This window comes from Schistocerca piceifrons, chromosome 11, assembly GCF_021461385.2.
Source record: "Schistocerca piceifrons isolate TAMUIC-IGC-003096 chromosome 11, iqSchPice1.1, whole genome shotgun sequence".
Classification (NCBI taxonomy): domain Eukaryota; kingdom Metazoa; phylum Arthropoda; class Insecta; order Orthoptera; family Acrididae; genus Schistocerca; species Schistocerca piceifrons.
In genome coordinates, this window is record NC_060148.1 from 19,522,461 (window position 1) to 19,539,511 (window position 17,051).

General features: G+C 45.2%; 1 protein-coding gene across 3 annotated transcripts in view; it reads left to right on the plus strand.

Moving 5' to 3' along the window:
* LOC124720498 (neprilysin-2-like) overlaps positions 1–17,051 on the plus strand; it is a 341,289-nt gene that overhangs the window by 246,554 nt on the left and 77,684 nt on the right. For all 3 annotated transcript variants that reach the window (XM_047245857.1, XM_047245859.1, XM_047245858.1), the window contains exons 4-7: positions 3,725–3,973; positions 11,334–11,548; positions 12,576–12,752; positions 15,626–15,843. In XM_047245857.1, the coding sequence (XP_047101813.1) occupies positions 3,725–3,973; positions 11,334–11,548; positions 12,576–12,752; positions 15,626–15,843 (859 nt within the window). The remainder of the gene's footprint in view (positions 1–3,724; positions 3,974–11,333; positions 11,549–12,575; positions 12,753–15,625; positions 15,844–17,051) is intronic.

Below are 17,051 nucleotides of genomic sequence, written 5' to 3' on the forward strand. Positions count from 1 at the left end.
CTACTTACAGCTATAAACGTACACTACTGCCCATTAAAATTGTTACACCAAGAAGAAATGCAAATGAGAACATGTATTCATTGGACAAATGTATTTAACTAGAACTGACATGTCATAACATTTTCATGCGATTTGGGTGCATAGATCCTGAGAAATCAGTACGCAGAACAACCACCTCTGGCCATAATAACGGCCTCGATACGCCTGGGCATTCAGTCAGAGCTTGGATCTCGTGTACAGGTATAGCTGCCCGTGCAGCTTCAACACGATACCACAGTTCATCAAGAGTAGTGACTGGCGTATTGTGACGAGCCAGTTGCTCGGCCACCATTGACCAGACGTTTTCAGTTGGTGAGAGATCTGGAGAATGTGCTGGCCAGGGCAGCAGTCGAACATTTTCTGTATCCAGAAAGGCCGGCACAGGACCTGCAACATGCGGTCGTGCATTATCCTGCTGAAATGTAGGGTTTCACAGTAATCGAATGAAGGGTAGAGCCACGGCTCGTAACACGTCTGAAATGTAACGTCCACTGTTCAAAGTGCCGCCAATGCGAACAAGAGGTGACCGAGACGTGTAACCAATGGCACCCCATACCATCACACCGGGTGATACGCCAGTATGGCGATGACGAATACACGCTTCCAATGTGCGTTCACCGCGATGTCGCCAAACTTAGATGCAACCGTCATGATCCTGTAAACAGAACAAGGGTTCATCCGAAAAAATGACGTTTTGCCATTCGTGCACCCAGTTTCGTCGTCGAGTACACCATCGCAGGCGATCCTGTCTGTGATGCAGCGTCAAGGGTAACCGCAGTCACGGTCTCCGAGCTGATAGTCCATGCTGCTGCAAACGTCGTCGAACTGTTCGTGCAGATGGTTGTTGTCTCGTAAACGTCCCCATCTGTTGACCCAGGGATCGAGACGTGGCTGCACGATCCGTTACAGCGGTGTGGATAAGACGCCTATCAGTCATTGAATCTCGACCAACGCGAGCAGCAATGTCGTGATACGATAAACCGCAATCGCGATAGGCTACAACCCGACCTTTATGTAAGTCGGAAACGTGATGGGACGCATTTATCCTCCTTACACGAGGCATCACTACAACGTTTCACCAGGCAACGCCGGTCAACTGCTGTTTGTGTATGAGAAATCGATTGGAAAGTTTCCTCATGTCAGCACGTTGTAGGTGTCGCCAGCGGCGCCAACCTTGTGTGAATGCTCTGAAAAGCTAATCATTTGCATATCACAGCATCTTCTTCCTGTCGGTTAAATTTCGCGTCTGTAGCACGTCATGTTCGTGGTGTGGCAATTTTAACAGCCAGTAGTGTAGTAAATCTTTTGCACTTGGGACTAAGAGGAAATATGCCTTGTAATCAATGTACCTGCCGACATCAGTCACTTCGTGATAGAGCTGGTGCTGTGTGTAGTGAGAAGAGGAAACATGTGAGAGGCAGGGAGAGTGAGGTATGAAAGAGAGCAAGGGAAAGTGTGTGTGTGTGTGTCTGTGTTTTTGTAGAGAGAGAGAGAGAGAGAGAGAGAGAGAGAGAGAGAAATGCAGGGCTGTGAAGAAGAAAAGATGAGTGCGCTTGAGTGGTAGAGAAACAGAAAAAGTGTGTGTGTGGACGGGGTGGGGATTAGATTAGAGTAGATTAGTACTTGTTCCATAGATCATGAATACAACACTTTGTAATGATGTGGAACGTGTCAGGTTAATAAAAGGTCTCTATACAAGATATTACATTACACAAAATATTACATGACACTTAATTTTTTTGTGGCGGTTGGGTAAATTACCCACTTACTATATCCAAAAAGTCATCTAATGAATAGAAGGAGTTGCCATTAAGAAATTCTTTTAATTTCCTTTTAAATGCTATATGGCCATCTGTCAGACTTTTGATGCTATTAGGTAAGTGACCAAAGACTTTTGTGGAAGCATAATTTACCCCCTTCTGAGCCAAAGTTAGATTTAACCTTGAGTAGTGAAGATCATCCTTTCTCCTAGTGTTGTAGCCATGTACACAGCTATTGCTTTTGAATTTGTTTGGGGCGGGGGGTGGGGAGCGCTTGTCCGCATGTGTCTGTGTGTGTGAGAGGGGTGGTTGTGTGTGAAAGAGAAAAAGTATGTGTGTGTGTGTGTGCGATAGACAGAGTCAAAGTGTGTCATGGGTTTATATGTGAGAGAGAAAAAGGCTGTGTGTGTGTGTGTGTGTGTGTGTGTGTGTGTGTGTGTGTGCGTGTTTGCAGGAGAGAAGGAGTGATTTTTGTACCCGAGGGAGAGAGACAAAAATGGCTCTGAGCACTATGGGACTTAACATCTGAGGTCATCGGTCCCCTAGAACTTAGAACTACTTAAACCTAAAGAACCTAAGGACATCACACACATCCATGCCCTAGGCAGGATTGGAACCTGCGACCGTAGCGGTCACATTGTTCCAGACTGAAGCGCCTGAACCACTCGGCCACAGCGCCGGCTGTTGTGGCCGACGGTTCTAGGCGCTTCAGTCTGGAACCGCGCGGCCGCTACGATCACAGGTTCGAAACCTGCCTCGGGCATGGATGTGTGTGATGTCCTTAGGTTCGTTAGGTTTAAGTAGTTCTACGTTCTAGGGGACTGATGACTTCAGCAGTTGAGTCCCATAGTGCGCAGAGCCACTCGACCACAGCGGCCGGCGGAGTGAGGCAGAAAAATGTATGTATGTGTGTGTGTGTGTGTGTGTGTGTGTGTGTGTGTGTGTGTGTGTCTGGGGGAGAGGAAAAGATGGCATTGTATCATGAAGCTAGATATAGACCTACATGGTACTGAAACTTTTCATGTGTGCTACAGCAATCCCTGAGGTCTCTGGATTGCAATCAGTACCTTAAAGTGTCTACATCTTTGCCAATATGGTGCAGAAGAAACGTAAAATTTTTTTACTCCTTATTAAATTAATACAAAATCTGCACATCACATTTTTCCTCTCAGGATAATGACCCTTTTTAGGACTACTCTTGCTCCAGTCAGTCGTTGTTGTTGTCTTCAGTCCTGAGACTGGTTTGATGCAGCTCTCCATGCTACTCTATCCTGTGCAAGCTTCTTCAACTCCCAGTACCTACTGCAACCTACATCCTTCTGAATCTGCTTAGTGTATTCATCTCCTGGTCTCCCTCTACGATTTTTACCCTGCACGCTGCCCTCCAATGCTAAATTGGTGATCCCTCGATGCCTCAGAACATGTCCTACCAACCGGTCCCTTCTTCTAGTCAAGTTGTGCCACAAACTTCTCTTCTCCCCAATCCTATTCAATATCTCCTCATTAGTTACATGATCTGCCCATCTAATCTTCAGCATTCTTCCGTAGCACCACATTTCGAAAGCTTCTATTCTCTTCTTGTCCAAACAATTTTTCGCCCATGTTTCACTTTCATACATGGCTACACTCCATACAAATACTTTCAGAAGTGACTTTCTGACACTTAAATCTATACTCGATGTTCACAAATTGCTCATCTTCAGAAATGCTTTCCTTACCATTGCCAGTCTACATTTTATATCCTCTCTACTTCGACCATCATCAGTTATTTTGCTCCCTAAATACGTATACTCCTTTACTACTTTAAGTGTCTCATACCCTAATCTAATTCCCGCAGCATCGCCCGACTTAATTCCAGTCAGTAAGTGAGTGTAAAGTGGTGCGAGGTGAGGTACTGATTTGCGGTGTGGTGTCTGCCCGGACAGCGTCCGAGGTGCTGGACAAGCTGGACCCGTCGGTGGACCCGTGCGACGACTTCTACCAGTACTCGTGCGGCAGCTACCTGCGCACCACCAACATCCCGGACGACAAGTCGTCGGTGAACACCTTCTCGGCCATCAACGACCAGCTGCTGGAGAAGCTGCGGACCGCCATAGAAGAGGACGACTCTGAGGGCACCGTTCCCAGGAGCTTCCAGCTGGCGCGCAAGCTGTACAGCGCCTGCATGAACAAGTGTGAGTACTCGCTTCCCAGCCTATATCTAGAGTTACCCACCGCGAGGCGCCAAGCGCTGTATCTTCCCCACCTACTTCTTGCTACTCACAAGGGAACCTCCCCATCGCACCCCCCTCAGATTTAGTTATAAGTTGCCACAGTGGATAGGCCTTGAAAAACTGAACACAGATCAATCGAGAAAACAGGAAGAAGTGTGGAACTATGAAAAAAACAAGCAAAATATACAAACTGAGTAGTCCACGCGCAAGATAGGCAACATCAAGGATGGTGTGAACTCAGGAGCGCCGTGGTCCCGTGGTTAGCGTGAGCAGCTGTAGAACCAGAGGTCCTTGGTTCAAGTCATTCCACGAGCGGAAAGTTTGCTTTCTTTATTTTCGCAAAGTTATGATCTGTCCGTTCGTTCATTGACGTCTCTGTTCACTGTAATAAGTTTAGTGTCTGTGTTTTGCGACCGCACCGCAAAACCGTGCGATTAGTAGACGGAAGGACGTGCCTCTCCAATGGGCACCGAAAACATTTGATCGCAAGGTCATAGGCCGACCGATTCCTCCACAGGAAAACACGTCTCATATATTCTATACGACACTGGTGACGGCATGTGCGTCACATGACAGGAATATGTTGTCGACCCACCTAAGTTGTACACTTGCCGAATGCCTAAAAAGATTCTTCTACCTTGCCCGATTTAGGTTTTCTTGTGCATGTGATAATCACTCCCAAAAGAGTGATGAAAACATAAGAGTTTGTCACATAAACTGCAACAAATGAATGCAACAGTGTCACAGTCGCACGGTTTTCCCTGTGCTCTGTAAAAACATATGTTTTTAACGTTTTCATAGAACGTCCCCTTACTACGGCGCAGTTACCTCGCATCGGACGGACGGGCGGACAGATAATAACTGTCTGAAAATAAAGGAAGTAAACTTTTCACTCCAGGGAAGATTTGACCCAAGTACCTCTCGTTCCACAGCTGCTCACGCTGACCACTGGACCACGGCGCTCTTGAGCTCACTCTCTCCTTGATGTTGCTTATCTTGCGCGTGGACTACTCAGTTTGTATATTTTGTTTATTTTTTTCATAGTTCCACACAACTTCTTCCTGTTTTCTCCATTGATCTGCGTTTAGTTTTTCAAGGCCTATACACTGTGCCAGCTTATAACTAAATCTGGGGGGGGGGCGGGTTGCGATGGGGAGGTTCCCTTGTCAGGTACAGGAGACTTTCAGGATTTGTCAAACTACTACTGGATGGTGCTAATGCAATGTGCCATGCTAATTAATAAAGTATTAAAACTTTTTCAAGCTTACAGTCACGTCAAATGGTGTATTGTTGACCTTCTGTGTGGTGTCACGGCCAGACACCACATTTCCTAGGTGGTAACCTTTAAATCGGCCGCGGTCCGTTAGTATACGTCGGACACGCGTGTCGCCACTGTCAGTGATTGCAGACCGAGCGCCGCCACACGGCAGGTCTAGTCTAGAGAGACTCCCTAGCACTCGCCCCAGTTGCACAGCCGACTTTGCTAGCGATGGTTTACTGTCTACATACGTTCTCATTAGCAGAGGCTTCAGTTTAGCATAGCCTACAGCTACGTCATTTGCTACGACCTAGCAAGGCGCCATATTCAGTTACTATATGTCTTCTGAACAGATAATATTGTGAATCATGTACCGTCAAGACCGACGTCCATCATTAATGGATTAAAGTTAACTATCAAACTAATTACGTCCGCTTTCTGAATTCTAATTCCTTGTCATGTTCCAAACCTCACGTCAGTATAGTTCTTCCCTCCTCACGCCAGCCTGCGTGAGCTAAAACGCGTGCATTTCGGCCTCCTCTGGTAACACGGTGTTGGCTTTTCTGCCAACACAACGTTCTGGACGCATAATCCTCAGCCACTGTCCAGTGCTGGCCATTGTGCAAGTGATGCTAATCGTCCATGAGACTCAGAGGGCCATAGACACGGGTTCCCAGGTAGATGCCGTGTTTCTTGACTTCCGCTAGGCGTTTGATACAGTTCCCCACAGTCGTTTAATGAACAAAGTAAGAGCATATGGACTATCACACCAATTGTGTGATTGGATCGAAGAGTTCCTAGATAACAGAACGCAGCATGTCATTCTCAATGGAGAGAAGTCTTCCGAAGTAAGAGTGATTTCGGGTGTACCGCAGGGGAGTGTTGTAGGACCGTTGCTATTCAGAATATATATAAATGACCTCGTGGATAACATCGGAAGTTCACTGAGGCTTTTTGCGGATGATGCTGCAGTATATAAAGAGGTTGTAACAATGGAAAATTGTACTGAAATGCAGGAGGATCCGCAACGAATTGACGCATGGTGCAGGGAATGGCAATTGAATCTCAATGTAGGCAAGTGTAATGTGCTGCGAATACATAGAAAGAAAGATCCCTTATCATTTATCTACAATATAGCAGGTCAGCAACTGGAAGCAGTTAATTATCTGGGAGTAGGTATTAGGAGTGATTTAAAATGCAATGACCGTATAAAATTAATCGTCGGTAAAGCAGATGACAGACTGAAATTCACTGGAAGAATCGTAAGGAAATGAAGCCCGAAAACAAAGGAAGTAGGTTACAGTACGCTTGTTCGCCCACTACTTGAATACTGCTCAGCGGTGAGGGATCCGTACCAGATAAGGTTGACAGAAGAGATAGAGAAGATCCAACAGAGAGCAGCGCGCTTCGTTGCAGGATCATTTAGTAATCGAAAAAGCGTTGCGGAGATGATAGATAAACTCCAGTGGAAGATTCTGCAGGAATAGAAGGAGAACCGATAGAGGTACTCAAGGTACCCTCCGCCACACACCGTCAGGTGGCTTGCGGAGTATGAGTGTAGATGTAGATGCTTCTGTCCTTATGTGGCCGTGCTACTGGTAGTGATGAAGCGTCATCTGTTTTAAATTCACATGTCGTTCAAAAAGTGATTGCTGCACGTCCAGTCACCATGTGGCCAGTAAACTAACTTCTGCAGCACTGGCAAAATTTTTTAGTTCTGAAAACTTTGCACTGATTTCTTTACCCTTCAGATCACTTTTAGTCTATTCTTGCAGCCTCTGCCACAAAATATACAGAAGACAGACTGGGCACATTCAGTATGTGATTTACTGTGGCATACACTTATGCGACGTTCTGGAGATAGCAACTTTCTGTGTAGCCAGGTGAAAGCTTTACACTATGAGAAATGCATTGTAATAGTGGATCCTTGAGGAGGTTGGTGACAGTCCCCTCACTTACATTGAGGGTGAGATTACAGGGTGGTTCATAGGTGTAGAACCACACTAATGAAATAAAAGCGGGTGGATAAAAAGAAAACTAAAGTGAGATGAATGGAAGTAACAATTTTTGAATGGAAAGGTGGTGATGGGACACAGCAGACAGATAGAGAATTACATGAGGAAAACAATAGCACCTTTCATTTGAGCATAGGTTCATTCATTATCAAATTATGTCCCATTTTACACAGAAGCCAAACGCCAATGACAACACACAAAACTTACAGGATTGGTTACCAAGCGAGGTGGCGCAGTGATTAGCACACTGGACTCGCATTCGGGAGGACGACCGTTCAATCCCGTGTCCGGCCATCCTGATTTAGGTTTTCCGTGATTTCCCTAAATCACGCCAGGCAAATGCCGGGATGGTTCCTTTGAAATGGCACGGCCGACTTCCTTCCCCGCCCTTCCCTAATCCGATGAGACCGATGACGTCGCTGTTTGGTCTCTTCCCCCCAACAACCCAACCCAGGATGTGTTTGACGTATGTTATCTTTTTCACCCATTCCTCATTAATTTTAACTAACACATGTACCAGAACGCAAGCAAAACTATCAAGAATCCACTCCTCGAGGCGTGCATGCAGAGCTGCCTTCACATGTCTCCACAAGTAGAAATCAGGTGGACATAAATTGGGGAATGTGGCAGCCACTCCATTGGTCATCTACAACCTATCCATATCCACGAAAACTAGATACGCAGGTATGCCCAGGCAGCTAGCCCCTAATGAGATGAGGCACCATCGTGCTCTTAGTGTACAGTGAATGAACAATGGCAAAACAACACGATAACTCCGTATTCCACACCAAACTGTCATTGTTGATGTCCCATCTACCTTCGATGGATTCCATGAGTGCTGAATGTGACCAGTGTCGGTAAATCTGTTTATTTACATCTCCATTCACTTAAAAATCACCTTCATTCACAAACCACATGTTGTAAGGGAAATTAAAGTTTTTGTACATTCTGAAAACTGAACTGACAGTCTGGATCGTGCTCTGTGGTGTGTTCTAACATTTCGATTTGGTAAGTGTGCCATTTATATGTGACCAAAATCGTCGTTATTGATGTCTGGCTGACCCCAATCTGACTCCAATCTTGGATGAGAGGAGAGTTCTGGACTGGTACTGAATGATGCTTCACCTGTAGCCATTTTCAGTCGTCCACTTTCAGTCTGTCTGAGACAAACAGTTACACAGAATCTTGCAAGAAATTTGGATAGTGGGTGGTCTCTCTGTGTAGTGTTGGTTGAAATCATCTGTGATAACACAGGCACTCCTCTCTCCCGATATCAGGACAATCCCAATGTGTTCAGTTTCACTTAACGCCATGGCCAGATTTCACAACACTTGTAAAGATGAAATAGCAGTCATAACTTGAGACTGGATAGAACTATGCTCAAATGAAAGGCGCTATTGTTTTTCTTGCACAATTCTCTCCATCCAAAACAGCGGCTTCCAAAATAGCTGCCATGTTGGTAACATAGCCCCACAGGTTTTCCCCTCTCTCCCGTCTCACACTAGGGCCTACTCGATTTTAAATCTCTATTTATACACCTGTGTTTCTTTTATAAGTAAGTTTCCACTCCTATGGACCACCTGATAGATGCCTTGAGACCTTCGATGCCAGTTCGAGCACCTCCTCTAGATATCACAGTAATCAAACTTTGATGGTGCGGCAATTGGATACCATTGCAGTTTTCTGGGTAGCCATTTGATTAACACTAGATGCTATGACAGCCTTGCTTTCGGAAGACCCTTCAAGGCCCCTGGAAACACCTCTCTATACAGGGTGGTCCACTGATCGTGACCGGGCCAAATATCTCACGAAATACGCGTCAAACAAAAAAACTACAAAGAACGAAACTTGTCTAGCTTGAAGAGGGAAACCAGATGGCGCTATGGTTGGCCCGCTAGATGGCGCTGCCATAGGTCAAACGGATATCAACTGCGTTTCTTTTTAATAGGAACCCCCATTTTTTGTTACATATTCGTGTAGTACGAGAAGAAATATGAATGTTTTAGTTGGACCACTTTTTACGCTTTGTGATAGATGGCGCTGTAATAGTCACAAACACATGGCTCACAATTTTAGACGAACAGTTGGTAACAGGTAGGTTTTTTTAAATTAAAATACAGAACGTAGGTACGTTTGAACATTTTATTTCGGTTGTTACACTGTTATGCATGTCCCTTTGTGAACTTATCATTTCTGAGAACGCGTGCTGTTACAGCGCGATTACCTGTAAATACCACATTAATCCAATAAATGCTCAAAATGGTGTCCGTCAACCTCAATGTATTTGGCAATACGTGTAACGACATTCCTCTCAACAGCGAGTAGTTCGCCTTCCGTAATGTTCGCACATGCATTGACAATGCGCTGACGCATGTTGTCAGGCGTTGTCGGTGGATCACGATAGCAAATATCCTTCAACTTTCCCCACAGAAAGAAATCCGGGGCCGTCAGATCCGATGAACGTGCGGGCCACGGTATGGTGCTTCGACGACCAGTCCACCTGTCATGAAATATGCTATTCAATACCGCTTCAACCGCACGCAAGCTGTGTGCCGGACATCCATCATGTTGGAAGTACATCGCCATTCTGTCATGCAGTGAAACATCTTGTAGTAACATCGGTAGAACATTACGTAGGAAATCAGCGTACATTGCACCATTTAGATCGCCATCGATAAAATAGGGGCCAATTATCCTTCCTCCCATAATGCCGCACCATACATTAACCCGCCAAGGTGGCTGATGTTCCACTTGTCGCAGCCATCGTGGATTTTCCGTTGCCCAATAGTACATATTATGCCGGTTTACGTTCCCGCTGTTGGTGAATGACGCTTCGTCGCTAAATAGAACGCGTGCAAAAAATCTGTCATCGTCCCGTAATTTCTCTTGTGGCCATTCGCAGAACTGTACACGACGTTCAAAGTCGTCGCCATGCAATTCCTGGTGCATACATATATGGTACGGGTGCAATCGATGTTGATGTAGCATTCTCAGCACAGACGTTTTTGAGATTCTCGATTCTCGCGCAATTTGTCTGCTACTGATGTGCGGATTAGCCGCGACAGCAGCTAAAACACCTATCTGGGCATCATCATTTGTTGCAGGTCGTGGTTGACGTTTCACACGTGGCTGAACACTTCCTGTTTCCTTAAATAACGTAACTATCCGGCGAACGGTCCGGACACTTGGATGATGTTGTCCAGAAGACCGAGCAGCAAACATAGCACACGCCCGTTGGGCATTTTGATCACAATAGCCATACATCAACGCGATATCGACCTTTTCCGCAATTGGTAAACGGTCCATTTTAACACAGGTAATGTATCACGAAGCAAATACCGTCGAGCACTGGCGGAATGTTACGTGATACCACGTACTTATACGTTTGTGACTATTACAGCGCCATCTATCACAAAGCGAAAAAAGTGGTCCAACTAAAACATTCATATTTCTTTACGTAGCACACGAATATGTATCAAAAATGGGGATTCCTATTAAAAAAAAAAAAAAAACGCTGTTGATATCCGTTTGACCTATGACAGCGCCATCCAGTGGGCCAGCCACAGCGCCATCTTGTTTCCCCCTTCAAGCTGGACGAGTTTCGCTCTTTGTAGTTTTTTCGTTTGATGCTTATTTGGCTCGGTCACTATCAATGGACCACCCTGTACACTATGGTAGCTGTCTGTGGAGAAGCCCAATTGGAATATCTATTGTACGTACCTTCGTAGCTTTCTGTGCAGACCCTCTTTGAACACATTCTGTTCTTAGGAATTTGCTGTGAATGATGTTGCTTCTACCACAGGAACCAATTATTTCCTGAGTGTTCCAACCATGTTATTTTGTTTTTACTTTCTTTTGGATGTGCCTACCACAGCTTGTTTCCAGTGTTGTAAAGCCTTCCCACGCTTAAAGTTTTCCTGTCTGTAGTCAATAGTCGAGTCATAGATGTGCAGTCTGGAACAGGGTACGTCCCCGTGCCGCATGCCGGGTGAAGGTCGGTGTCGGTGGCGGTTCAGTGTGTTGACGATCTCCTTGTGGGTTCCCTCAGCACTGATCGAGTCCCGTGGCCTGGCGCCACTCCAGAGGGTCCTCAAGGAGGAGCTGGGCGGCTGGCCCGCCGTGGAGGGCGACTCCTGGGACGAGGCGAGCTTCGACTGGCGGCAGAGTGTCTACCGTTTCCGCAGGGCCGGCTACAGCGTCGACTACTTCATCGACTTCTCCGTGGCCACCGATGCCCGCAACTCCACGCACCGCTCCATCAACGTGAGTACTGCTGCACACTGCAATCCACTGAACCCGTGTCTAGAGATTTACAACACATTAGGCAGTGAGACAATCTGGCTCAGCCTGCCTAGTAAATGACAATATATGCTCTTGGCCATTAACATTCCGGTATCCGGAATGGTAACTGTTAATGAAATTTTACTTAAAAATTGAGACAATGAAATGAAACAAACATAGAAGTAATTCAAACCATTCTATTACTGCAAGATTTCTCATGTGGCTGGCTCTGTGTCTGTGTGTGTGTGTGTGTGTGTGTGTGTGTGTGTGTGTGTGTGTTTCTCTCTGTCAGTGCATCATCATCTCCCTCACTTTGCTCGCTTCCTGTTGCTTTACTTATTCTCTCCTCCACTCTCATCCTTTCACTTCCACTCCTGTGTATTTTACTCACTCATTCATGCTGTGTTCTATAATTTATCTCTTTCTTTTTCTGATTCTCTCTCTCTTCCCTTCTTTGACCCTTTCATTCACTCACTGTCTGTCCTTTACTTCTTCACTTCTTTTCTCTCACTAATGCTTCCTTTCTCTTCTTCTTCCTCAGTCTTTTCATTTTTTTCACTCCACCTTTGCTCTTTTTTTCCCTAACTATCTCTCACTGTAACTCTCTACCTTATTTCTTTCACCCTCTGTCTTTTTAATCTTACTCTGTCTGTGTCTCTTTCTCACACTGACTTCTCTGTCTCTTTCATTCTATCCCTCTGGAACTTTCCTTCACTTCTAGTCTTTGTCTTCCTCTCATTCTCCATATTTCTGTTCCTCTCTCTTTCTCCTCCTCTGTCTCTCTCATGCTTCATGTCTCCCTCTTTCTCTCACTCCCCTTCTTCATCTCTCTCTCTCTCTGACACTCTTTCACACACTGCCTCTCCAGCTCTTCCTTCATCTCCCACTCACTCTTTGTCTCTTCACTCTCTCTCCTACTGTCTCTCCTTCTATCACACGTCCCTCTCACTGCACTGCCTCCCTTTCTGTAGTTGTGGTATGTGCTAGCCCTTGCTTCCTGTTTCTGCAGTTGGACCAGGCGTCACTGGGGCTGAGCCGCGAGTTCCTGGTGAAGGGCCCCTCGGACAAACTGGTGGATGCTTACTACCAGTACCAGGTGGACCTGGCAGTTCTTCTGGGTGCCGACAGGGCGCGCGCTGAGCGTGAGCTCAGGCAGTCCCTCGAGTTCGAGATAACTTTGGCCAATGTGAGTAGTCCGAATGCCTTACTGCATCTGGGTCAAGGAACAAGTTGCACCACTGTCGTGCCAACTGTAAAATAATCCTTAAAGAGAACATACCTTCTGACAATTGCTATTAATTTCAGTGTTCTAATTTGTTTACAAGATAGATGACAAGGTGAAGTATGATTAATTTCATTCGTAATGTGCAGCAGGCATGTACAGATATGTTACTATTTATCATTTTTAATGTAATACACATCATAAAAACACCATTAACCTTAACTGTTCTCTCAAATGGTTCAAATGGCTCTAAGCACTATGGGACTTATCATCTGAGGTCATCATTCGCCTAGACTTAGAACTACGTAAACCTAACTAATCTAAGGACATCACACACATCCGTGCCCGAGGCAGGATTCGAATCTGCGTCCGTAGCAGCAGCGCAGTTCCGGACTGAAGTACCTAGAACTGCTCGGCCACAGTGGCTGGCTAACTGTTCTCTCACTGTGAGCTTTGTATGAAGGACACTTTGTCACAGCAGCATTTAATTTTCAATAAATTGAAAGGGAAATTTAATGTCATTAATATTCACAACATTGCTTTTTCATATATTAATTTGGCAGCCATAAACTGGAGTTCAGCGTAAATTTAGCTGTCTTCATCTTTGGAAAATTGGAAAATACTCGTAAGGTCATATGGGACCAAACTGCTGAGGTCATCGGTTCCCAAGCTTACACATGACATAATCTAACTGAAACTAACTTACACTAAGGACAACACACACACACCCATGCCCGAGGGAGGACTCGAACCTCTGATGGGGGGGAGCCGCCAGGGCCATGACGAGACGCTACCCCGCACTGATGTTCATCCTTATTTTTGGCCTTATAACTTTGCTGCCAACAAAAATTAAAAAAAAATATTATGAAGGAATTGTCACCAAATGTATTATGTACAGTGCATCAGTTTGACACTATACACGCATGACTGTCTCACCAGTGGTGATGTAGTTGTAATAGATGATAGATAGCTTTATCTTATCTGGTTAGGAAAGATGAAACACTTACACCAGGGTGTCACAAGCGTGAACAGTTTTATTTTGGGATAAGTGATATCTTAAAATACCTTACCATTCAATGCATTCCTCGGCCCCACCTCGACTCGTGTCCTCCACTTGTAAGAACAACTGTTCTTTCTAAAAAGAATTGTTTTTAAATGTGTCAGAACAAACTCTAAGTTAAGTGCAAATGAGATGGCCAGTGGCTTATCTAGATGAAATGTCAATTCATACCATACGATTCAGTGAGTAAATGGTAGTAAAGTGATATTGTCCAAGGAGCACTGTCAAACAAAACAAAAGGATCTGTCTGCATTTATGAATTATGCTACATAGGGCATTGACTGAAAGATGTGTACCTTGGGGCAGTGCACCACTTCTAAGGATATTGGAGTGTATGGTGTGGTACACACACACACACACACACACACACACACACACACACACACACACACACACACACACAGATCAGCTGCAGTGATTGTTTTTGCTAGTGCTGTTTTGTTCTTGTTTCGTGTCTTATGATGGCAAGGTCAAGTGAACAATGTGCAGCACTGAAATTTTATTTTCTGCTCAGTAAAAATGGTGCTGAAACTATTTTAATGTTGAGAACAGCTTACCAAGATACGCTTTGGGAGAAACTCAAGTGTACGAGTAGTTTGCTCGATTTAAAAATGGCGACATGTGGATTGATGACAAAGTTCATTCTGGAAGTCGATCAACTACAAGAATCGATGAAAATACTGAGAGAGTTTGAGAGCTTGAGCTCACATACCGTCAATCAAACCTTTTAGTTGGATGTTTTAAGAAGATGGTGCGACAGTGTTCGTCCAAAAGGACCTGATTTGTGGCAGAAAGGAGACTGGTTCTTCCATGATGACAATGCACCTGCAGACAAAGCCACCTCTGTTAGACAGTTTTTTTGGGGTGAAAATGGCACAGTTCCACTGCCCCACATGCCTTACTCGCCTGACCTGGTTCCGTGTAACTTATTTCCGTGCATGAAAAGAGGTATGAAAGCACACGATTTGACAACATTGAAGAAGTCAAGGAAAAAATGAGAGACGAGCTGTCAGCTATTTCTAAAGAAGATTACAAAAGAATGAAATTTTCACTCTACAGCAGAGGGTGTGCTGATATGAAACTTCCTGGCAGATTAAAATTGTGTGCCGGACCGAGACTCGAACTCGGGACCTTTGCCTTTAACGGGCAAGTGCTCTACCAACTGAGCTACCCAAGCATGACTCACGCTCCGTAGAGCACTTGCCTGCGAAAGGCAAAGGTCCCAAGTTTGAGTCTCAGTCCAGCACACAGTTTTAACCTGCCAGGAAGTTTCATAATTACAAAACTTTTTGAACAGTGGAAGCACTGGTGAGACAGTTGTATTACTTGTAATGTAGAGTATTTTGTAGGGGATAAGGTTGTTTTGTAAACAATTTGAGAAGTTACAGGTTTTTGAAAATGTCGCTGTCCCCTTTCCTGTAAAAATGATGGTGATAACACCCGGTCTTTGTCTTCAGTGGGCTTTTCCAGAGAATGTGATTTGAGGATCTACTAAAGTAGCTCGCATTTTCTGCAAAAGGAGTGAACTGTAGGTAGACTTCAGCATTCGTCTTATCATCTTATAACATTGGAGTCAGTCATTACTTGCCTTTGAAACTATTGCCAACCCAACTTTCAAGGTCTCGAGATCAGTTGTCATTAATTATGCAATGTCTTCATTTTTAATCTGCAGTTAAGAAGTGATTCGGCCTCAGAATTACGGTACTTTTCTCGTAGCCACATAGAATAGACTGTACACAATGTTAGCGGTCCTGACACGGTCGCCGCCGGCCCGCAGATCTCCCTACCGAGCGAGAAGCGGCGCAACGTGACGCAGCTGTACAACCCGCGCACCGTGGAGCAGCTGCAGCGAGAGTACCCGTCGGTGCCGTGGCTGGAGTACCTGCAGACGCTGCTCCCACCGCACGTCACCATCTCCAACGACGAGTTGATCGTCGTGTCTGTGCCGTCCTACCTCAAGAGCCTCGAGGCCCTGCTGAGCCACACCCCCAAGAGGTACGTCACAGCCAGGCCGTCGGCGCACTTGCGGACACTGCGGATGCTAACCCTTCTGAACTGCCTGCCCGATTGCGAACATCAGCTCGACAGGGAATAAACGGAGAACACGATACTACTCACATGTCTCATACCGCAACACAAATACGACATATGAAGGCGACATCAGCTCAACAGGAAATAAATGGAGAACACGATACTACTCACATGTCTCATACCGCAACACAAATACGACATATGAAGGCGACATCAGCTCAACAGGAAATAAATGGAGAACATGATATTACTCACGCATCTCATACCACAATGCAAATACAACTTATGAAGGTGACATCAGCTCAACAGGAAATAAACTGAGAACACGATACTACTCACACATCCTACACATCTCATACTGCAACACAAATACGACATATGAAGGCGACATCAGCTCAACAGGAAACAAACGGAGAACACGACACTACTCACACGTCTCATACCGCAACACAAATATGGCATATGAAGGCGCCGGTTCTTAATCCCAGGATCTTCCACCTGCAGTGTGAATGCTGTGCTGTGCTGTACGTGGCTTTTCATCTTGACAGCAAAAGAAGTTTTAATGTCTGTATAGGAGTCAGAAGTCACTCCAGTAGTCTGTTTACAAATATCTACTGCTTCATGGCTACGCTGTAAATCCCACTTAAGTGCCTGGCAGAGGGTTCAACAAACCCCCTTCAAAATAGATTTCTATTATTCCAGTCTTGAACACCACACAGAAGAAACGAAAGCCTATAAACTTGCCGGGCAAGCTCTGATTTCCCTTATTTTACTGTGATGATCGTTTCTCCCTATGTACATCAGTGTCAACAAAATATTTTCACATTCGGAGGCGAAAGTTGGTGATTGAAATTTCATAAGAAAATTCTTCCACAGCGAGAAATGCCTTTGTTTTAATGGTGTCCACCCCAAATCGTGTATTATGGTTATGACACTCTCCAATCTCCTCCTCTTTCTCTGTCCATCTCCACCCTCCCGCCCCCCCTCTTCCCCCCTATCTGTGTCTATCTCCTCCTTCTCCTTCTCTGTCTGTCTCTCTCTCCCTCCCCCTTCTCTCTCCACATTATCAACCCCATCCCACTATAAGGTCGTTGCTTCATGCGCCCATAGTGTTTCATTGCAGGTGCGTAATATGTGTTCCAAGTTTAGTTGAAATTGAACTTTTTATCCAA